The sequence below is a fragment of the Nymphaea colorata genome, chromosome 7 (assembly GCF_008831285.2).
Source record: "Nymphaea colorata isolate Beijing-Zhang1983 chromosome 7, ASM883128v2, whole genome shotgun sequence".
In the NCBI taxonomy this organism is placed as follows: domain Eukaryota; kingdom Viridiplantae; phylum Streptophyta; class Magnoliopsida; order Nymphaeales; family Nymphaeaceae; genus Nymphaea; species Nymphaea colorata.
Genome location: NC_045144.1, coordinates 21,274,079 through 21,282,998, shown reverse-complemented (window position 1 = coordinate 21,282,998; position 8,920 = coordinate 21,274,079). Strand labels below are relative to the sequence as shown.

Here is an 8,920-nt window from a genome sequence, read left to right as displayed (position 1 = left end):
TTATGGGTAATCCATGTACAAAAACTATGTTATACTATTAAAATTTCCTAGCCTACAAGCCTACAGTGGGAGTACATTCAATCTTTGAATTCCCTAAACAGAGTACAGCTTAAGTAACAGTTAACTGATGACCAGGTAAGCTTAAATAACAGCTAACTAAGGGCCTCTGAGGTGGCTGGGGAAGAAGCGCTACAAGCCAATGATAAGAGCGGTGCCATCAAAATTTTTGTTCAACTATGAAGAGAAATGGGTAAGATTGTGAGGAAGAACAATTTTACTTGGGAACCAAACATTGTAAAGTCATGTGTAAGGATCATATGCTTTTCTTTTCCATAATTTTCAATTCCCACATGATGTTACAGGACGAGATGAACTAACTGACTACTGTATATTACAACCATCCGCCATTCCTCCAGGAGCCCAAACTAGAAAATTTACAAAACGTAGGGCACGAAAAAAATAAAGAACAAAAGAATAAACATAACATCTGTGGGCCTAAAATGTTTATTTATATAACAAAAGAGATTGGTTGCATATGATGACCATTATAGCTGCCTATGTTTGCGACTGTATACTCTCCGTGGATCTTCTTTTTCAAGTTGAGAAGAGTACCTGCGCAAACAGATATTGATTAACACGGTTCAAAAAGCATTTTCATGCAGAGCTTCTTCTGGACTTACTTGCGTCCTTGCCTTGTCTTTGCTTCTGACTGCATGTACAAAAGGGAACAGCCATGTGTAAGAAAAGTATTGGCACATAATAAATTGAACTCAATATCAACAGTCAAAGATATGTGAGATGTTCCCACGACATCAATTTCCCGAAGGCCTCTTAATGGAACATATTCTAGCTCTTCAAAAAACTCTTGTTTTTCATTTTGAGCAGCCACAATTGTTTTATCTGTGAGACGTATGTGTTAGTACGTCCAGTTTCCAAGCACCAATTTCACACACATTATTAACATAATACAGGAGTTATGTCCAACTCAAAAAGCCATTTGAATTTGGGGCTTCCAATAAAACTAACTGCAGAAATCGTGCCAAAGATTCATGAGCTTTTCCTGTTTTGCTTTTTCATTTCTCAAGAACAAGTGCATTCTAGGCATCTTTCTCGAGCTAAGGTATGGAGAGGCTCCAATTTTTTAGACTCGCATATACCATCTCTAGAAGGCAGTATTTACCAACACCTTCTTCAACAAATACAGGAGTAAAATCCACAGGTACCACCTCAGTTGCTCAAAAATTCTTCAACACCATGTATTTTTGAGGAAATTTCACTCAAGCCCTCAACTCTTACCTGAACTACAGCTTTCTGACAGTAGAAAGCATGAAAGAAAGAATCAGAATGGACAAACAAAAGAGAACGGGGAGTTCCACTAACAATTAGATTGAAAGATCACAAATTATATGCAACTGCAGAGCAAAGATGAAATACCGCAGTCTGTGCTCCACGTTCCTGCACCCTATGGTTCATCTCTGGTGAATGGCCTGTATGATGTCGACAGGACAAACGTGCAAGAATTTTCAATAGATGATTGTAGATGCTGCCAATTTTAATCACGAATCACAAAAAAACCATCAGTTTAATGACAAACATCCCATTCACCATATCCTGCCTAGAATGATGCTCCAAACAAGTAAAAAAGATCCATCTAAACATGGTAAAAAAAAGAAAGCTGTCCAACTCAACTGCATATTTACCACATAGCTAGTCAAAGGACACTTTCTAACATGCAAGCACCGTTGTTCACTTGGTTGCTGAGTTACTATGTTATTTTCTCTGGTGCCTCCAGTAGTCAAACTCAAAGAGCTTGAAAGGTACACCATTTTACCAGAAATAGTAAAAGTATAAGATGTCACCATTTTAGACTACAGGATGCAGCAACATATGCACATAATGGTACATATCATCAGCATTATGCTTCCTCGTCAGCTTTGTGGTAGGGTATCACAGTAAAATCCAAGACCGACAATATTTCATTATGGGGCTATGGGCATTTTTGTTAAAGAAAAAGATGTAACCAACAGAAGTTTACTAGATGTTTTACTGCACTACTAAATGATATCAAACTACACAGTGTAGCATAACTAATAGAAAAGCTAAACTAACAGAAGAGCTAAAGGCCCAGATAAACTCAAAAACCAAGCATTCACCTTAGACGATGCCTGTTACATATTGCACAAAATGCAACAAAAACATTCAGGATGCTTCTGATTGCACGAAATACCTGAAAATCATAAAAGTTATTTCAGTGGAAGAAGTAAACGTAGAATAATTCATGACTTTAGCCTTCCAAACCTGTGAGAATAGGTCGTTCCACAATGTACGTAACATGGAAATGTCAGATCTTCTTGGTGTTTGCTCCATAGTTGAAGCAACATGGAAGATCCTTTTTATTGGTATCCAACACTCTTGAATAAGAGAAAAAATGTTGTAGGAAAGCAGTGCTACATAAGTCACCAGTGCAATAATCAAGCGGAAAGGAGCAACTACCACAAACCAGAATGCCCAAAATACAGGATATATTATCCATGTCACTGCAAGAGAAGAAATAAAGTCACTTGCCACCACTTCACTACAAGTATGCTAATAGAGAGTAATAATGCACAGATATATGAAACATATCCAATATGTCAGGACCATACCAGTGTACCAGATTGTAGAAAGTATGAAATACAAAGGCCACAGCAGAAAGTGTACAACGTCCAAGGCAGTGCTGGATACCGACTCAAAAATAATCCAAATGGCAGAACAGATGCCCCACACTGTCTGGAAGCACAGATCCCATACTGGAAGTAAAAATCCAAATAGCTCAATAAGTGGATCTGCAACTGGAGAGACAAGAACTGAAAACAATGCCCGAGTAGCACGTACAAGCATGAGAAGCCATCTAATAGCCTTCTCAAAGTTGTGCAGGAAAAGCATGGTTCCCAAGTACTTGACCCTGGACACCATTTCCAAGGATTCTATCCAATCGAAAAATGGCCCACACAACCGTGCAGCAGTCAACTTCAAGACAGGCACATTTTTGTACAAATCATAAAATCCAATTAGGACTGTCATGAAAGAAACTACCACATACAAGATTCTTGCTAATGGCCTCATCCATGGACGATAGAACTGGCAAAATACTGGATATGACTGAAGAAATATAGCCCAAGAAGGAAGGCCTGACTCTAGCAATGTAAGAAGCCGTAAATCAGACATGATTATCTGCCGCAGCCTGAACGGAAGATTGCGATCATTGAACTTGATTAAAACAAAAACATCCTTATACAGAGTAGCATCAAAAAGTAAACTTTTTTCATTCACAAGGTTAGCAGAATTAGGAAAATCATTGGATTGCCATAGTGTATCCCATGCAATTTCTCCAATGGAATAGCTTGACCTTCCGGTTATTTTTCTTCTTTTGCAAGGGCTTGAAGAAGGTGTCCTGAAAGGATTAGAGCTATCAGGCAATCCAGTGGACGTACAAACATCTTCTCCTCTAAGACAATCAAATGGACTATCTGTCAAAGACTCATGCTCATCATAAGAGGTTTCAGTTTCACTGCTAGAGCTTTCAATTGGAAAAATATCATGGGCATCATAAAACATCTCCTTTCCAAAAGAATTTGGGGCATCCGGAAAAGTTGATCCATGCCCCAAATCAGGACTTCCACAGATATCTACATCAGATACATCACTCAGATAATTTTTCAAAAGAGTGCTCTCAAATAATGTGCCAGAGAACCAGGATGAAACGAATATACAAGCTTGTTCTGCACTGTCAAATTCCCACTTCTTCATGTACTGAGCCTCCAAGGCAAGAGATGTATCAGTCTGGAACAAAAAGGAAATTACTAAGAATGTTGTAAAACTGCATGTTATGCAAAGATGTAAATAAATTAGTTAAGGGAAACAAAAACCTGAAGTTCATTCAAGTAGTTAATGCCACGAATATCCTTCCATGAGATTTCAAAGAGTATAAAGCCATAAAATGTTTGGTGCAATTCATTCACTGGAAGCAGGACTTTCTTATGATTAACTGCTGCATAAATTGAACAAAACCATCTCTTCAATTTCATTGTCTCGCCAAGGCTTGGTTTCAAGCCATTCCTCAAGTGGAGCTTTTTCCCAGAATCCTTCCGCTCCCTCCTAGCACGGGTATTAGCAAAGGGAGATTTCCTGGACTGCAGATCAATGTTAAACAGAAATTTGCAATTCAGAGATCAATATTTAAAGCAAATCCAGTATATGCAGTCATTTGCTTTACCTTTGTAACCATTAATTGCCATATATGTGCATGTTTAGAATGTCCTTTTGTCAACCATGGACGATTGTCCACTAGGATAAAAAGATTTTCACTTTCAGGTGCCACAAACAAAGTGAGAGTAGAAAGGTAGGACTGCAAATCCCTGAAGAAAATAGCAACAAAATATTTTAGGGAATAAGGACTCTCAACCTCAGATGTTTAGATATATGACATTACAATTCGTGCAAGTCAACATTTCTACATGTATCTGATTTATCGATATACATGATGCAAAAGCTTACCCAATGGAAGAAGGATACAGAAGAGAATCAAAAGCATGCAAGGTGAATGCCGAGCATCCAACCAATAGTTCAATATATATGAACATAAGCATATTCATCAATGGAAAAGGGAAGAGACTTAAGTCATAAGACTTAAGAGACAAAAAGGGGATGAATCACCAAAGAAAAGTTAGCTGAATTTCTGTAAATAGTAATAACTTTCTTCATACAAAAATTTGGCAGGCCCAATTCCTTGCATATGGTCTATTTTGAGAATTCATTTTTTAAGCATTGTACGATTTCTTCAATGGAAAAACATGGTTATTTTTCTCCTCATCCCACAATAGTGAGCCATCAGAAAACCTAGGTATTTACACCCTCGAGCCACAGAACTTGTCAGGCATCCATATGCATTATTTCTCTTCTTAGCCCCAGTTGTTTCAGTAGCCCATTTTTGTCATCCTTTGCTGATTCGCTAGCCGATTTCTGTCTATGTACATATGCACAGTTCAAAATTCTTTGAACTTGCCAGATGGTGCTAAAGTATGTAGATAACATTCCCACATAAATCAGAAAATGGTCTAGAGAAGTTATTGTAAGTTATAACTACATTGTGTAGTTCAATGCAAATATACTGCAACACAGATAGACTTGGGATTTCAGTGTCAGAAAAAGCCCCAGCCTAAAGAAAAAGTAAGAAACAAGGACAAGCTAATGAACAAGTCAACATAAGGATGGAAGGAAAAGCAGATAGCCTAGTATATTCATTGTTCAAATGACAAGGAACCAACCGAGAGCCAGATCACCTTTTTAGTGTGGAGTTCCAAATCGTATCCTCATCTCTTTTCTAATTTCTACAAGGAAAAATGAATATTTGCATATTGTGCCGCCCATGGATAGGGAGGCCTTGAGAATAATTCCATATCAAAGATTTTAAAAAATATCAAGGGCCTCATAGACCTAAGTCTCATACTATCTTTTGACATTGTTCATAGCCCTTTTTGGTTGCAATTCCAGACAGACTATATGGAAGGTCAGGATCCACCAGACCGAATGGTTAGGCCAGTTTTAGGTTGGGTTACCACAATTGGTATTAAGGCCAAGTTTAACACTCGGATGTCAGGTCCAATATGGGAAGAGGCATATTTCTTAAGGAGGGGTGGGTCATGACATCTTACATATAGGGAAAACTAGATAATACTTTTACGTTGCAGATTTAAGAAAATTTTAGGGTGTCACATTCTTAATTCTCATACTATCTTGTGTCCTATTTCTTAACTATGCATGAAAGCCGGCTAGTGAACAGGTTGAGATCCATTACACCAGCTACTTGAGTCAGTTTTTAATTGAGCCACTACACACATACCTCCTTCAGTATACCTCGATGTTACAAATATAGTTCTCGGATTTTTAACAGCAAGGTTTTTCTCAGGTATTTTTTGGCAAAGTTGTTTTTATTAAGAAATACTGGGAAAAATAATAGGTAAAAATGAAATAAACCAGAAACTAATAAGAACTCATAAATAAAACTAGATCAAAGTGATAAAAAGAATGTTTTAATGATGATAAAATTGATGAAAAATGATTTAATTTAAGTTAAAATCTGGATCCATGATGATATCAACATTAAAAAAGATAAAAAAATTGAAAAAATTGGGAAAAACACAAAAATAATGCGATAAATATATTTTCCTTTTTTAAATATCACGATTTTTCACTTTTTTTTGTTTGCCTTGTTTTTCTCGTTAATGTCGCCATGTTTTAAAAAATATCACGATATCTGTGACACTACTTTATATGTAAACCTTCTCGATTTTCATATAGAAACCATTTCCAATGACTTCCCTAGAAACACCGGTACACCATATGACTTTTGTTTGATTGAAAACAGAAACCTTATCAAAAGGGATAGTTTTTTCCTGAACAAAAAATCAAAATTCAAAAAATAGTGAAATTAGATTACGATATGCCTAATATAGGATGTTAAAGCTACTCAACTGAAGCCTAATCAATTATTGAGACTAGAAGTTCAAGTTTGCTAGCCCAAGTAAAAAGAATGAAACATTAACTTTAGCAGTTGAAAAAGCCTGACCAAAGTAGGGTTAGAGCCTACAAGGGTTTCCCACACTGCCGTACCATGGATTATGGACAAAGGGAATACAAAATATGAAAAATTACATTAGCTTACATTACTTATTCAATATCTAAAGAAATCTGAACTGGGGACTAGGGACCGATCGAGTGCCCATGTGTCAAGATAGAGAAACTGAAACTTGATTTGGGATCTATCCAGGACTTCTCATTTGGAATAAGGAGGCCAACAGACCATGAATTCAGTGGGCTGCAACCAAAGATGTGAGTACAATCGGACAGGAACACTCAACTCCAAACATGAAACTATAGCAGATCTCTCCCTGCAGATCACTACCTATATTAGTTTGTTCCCGTTGGCCCAACAAGACATCTTAAGTGTTTGGGACATCTAAACTTATTGATATTTTTCCGTTGTGTAATCCTGTCAAGTTCGGATGACAGGAAAGAGAGAACACTCCTGCAGATCACAACTCGATCACATCACACGCACCCCAACTTAGTACATAACAATGTTCTAAAACAGCAATCTTCGCCAATAAAATACTTCTGCACGGTAAGAATCTAAAATATAACTGCCTTTTACATGAAAAAACGTGCGGATTTCCTTCAATAACTGACGTTCTTAAACTGATACACGGCAACGCCAATTGTGATCGACCGAGGCCTTGACAATTTCAAATGATTTCAAAACTTCAACCACAGCGATGCTTCAGGACATAATTCGCCATCTGCCCAAATGAATTGGTGCAGAAACGCGCAACTGGAAGACGGAAACAAACCGAACGAGATCGTGTTGAGGAAGAAGAAGAAAGTGAGAGGGAATTATTGGACGTACCCTATCTGTAGACTGGTAAGAGGGAAGAAGTGGAGACTGAAGGTACTCTCCATGGCCTTCTCTTTTACCTGCACAGATTTCAAACCATCAAACCCAAATAAACACAGATTTCACCACCCCAAATAAACACTTCTACACAACGAGAGGATAAAGAAAAGAAAAAGACGAGACCACAGAGAGAGAGAGAGAGAGAGAGGGAGGGAGAGAGAGAGAGAGAGAGAGAGAATTCCCCACCTCCTTGGGAAACTAATCTTCTGCCATGAGAAGGTGGTGAAGAAAATACACCACCAACCGCTAATTTCGGCGGCATCAACGACAAGTTGCGGCGTCATCAGCAATGCACCTGCAGCCTCATCCGCCGTAGCCCCATGCCTTCTTAGGCTTTGAAGGCCAGAAAAATTTCGAGTTCAACCAGCCAAAAAGGAATTAAGAGGGATGAAAGTTGAAGCTTGACTTGGTTGGTGACGCCTGCAATACGATCCGAGACTCCCTCGCTCACTCTCCAACTAAGATTTGGTTCCTTTCTTGGAGGACAAGGGCATGGAGGAGAGCTTTAATGGCGCTTCTTTTCGCATGATCAACACCTTCACATCACAACTCGAAGTGGGCAGGCCGTTGGCAGAGTTCGCTTTCTTCTGCAAAAGAAACGATTTTCTCTTCTTTGGAGGGGGCTGACTTTGCGTGCCGCCAAAGAGCCGAGAGCGCGGTACCTTCCGGGAAAACCCGCAAATATACAGCATCCTCCCGGGCTGCTAAAGTTTTGAGAAATTCATAAAACAACACAACTTTTTACTATATTAAAATTATCTACTTAAATTTTCAAAAATTTACTTTTAACGTCTTTAAATAAGTGCTCCAGCACAGCATTGAAGTCATTATATGGGTAATGTGTTAATTCAACATCGCATGTAAAAAACCTTAACAAACAATCTATTTTGACATAATAAAAAAAGAAAAATATTTTCAAATTTAGTTTGTGTTCTTTAATGGTTTCTCTTGGTTTGCATTGGCGTTTTCCAAATTAGGTTGTATAAATAACTATGACAATAATTAAAAAGAGCAATGAAAGATGCCCATGTAGTAAAATGTATTAAAGATGTTTTTTTAATGCATTTAGGGGTCGTTGATGGCGTTGAATTATGATTTTTGAATAAAAATTTATAGAAACAAAATTCCACTTCAAATTGGAATTGGAATTGAAATTTCAGTTATAGTTTCGCTTTGTGTTTGATGGTGTATGGAATTTAAATTTTAGAATTGAAAATAACGTGTTTGATAAAACAATAATTAAAATTCTAAAACTGGCAATTGAGAACCAACATCAACATGACATATGCCCTAAAAAGAGATGAGTTCTATAATCATCATTCTAACCCTTATAATAAAACCATAATTCCAATTTTTTGATTCAAGAATGAGTCTATAGAATCACAATTTCATGAAAATGTAATTTTAGAATTCACCTAAGCATCATCA

General features: G+C 37.4%; 1 protein-coding gene across 5 annotated transcripts; it reads right to left on the bottom strand.

Annotated features, from left to right (window-relative positions):
- Positions 1 to 300: 300 nt before the first annotated feature.
- On the bottom strand, positions 301 to 8,130 carry LOC116257864 (uncharacterized). 5 transcript variants are annotated; one of them, XR_004173490.2, is made up of 10 exons: positions 7,679 to 8,130; positions 7,445 to 7,512; positions 4,256 to 4,397; positions 3,909 to 4,172; positions 2,646 to 3,822; positions 2,299 to 2,537; positions 2,154 to 2,227; positions 1,435 to 1,543; positions 681 to 1,311; positions 301 to 612 (listed from the first exon to the last, which is right to left on the bottom strand). XR_004173490.2 is itself a non-coding variant. In XM_031634869.2 (10 exons), the coding sequence occupies exons 2-10, from the start codon at positions 7,495 to 7,497 to the stop codon at positions 546 to 548; spliced, it is 2,154 nt and encodes a 717-aa protein (XP_031490729.1). In that variant the 5' UTR covers positions 7,498 to 7,512; positions 7,679 to 8,130; the 3' UTR covers positions 301 to 545. The 5 variants fall into 5 exon arrangements, 3 of the variants coding, with proteins under 3 accessions (XP_031490729.1, XP_031490730.1, XP_049934838.1); XR_007573932.1 differs by having other exon boundaries at positions 681 to 900; XM_031634869.2 differs by having other exon boundaries at positions 681 to 709.
- Between the last annotated feature and the right edge of the window lie 790 nt (positions 8,131 to 8,920).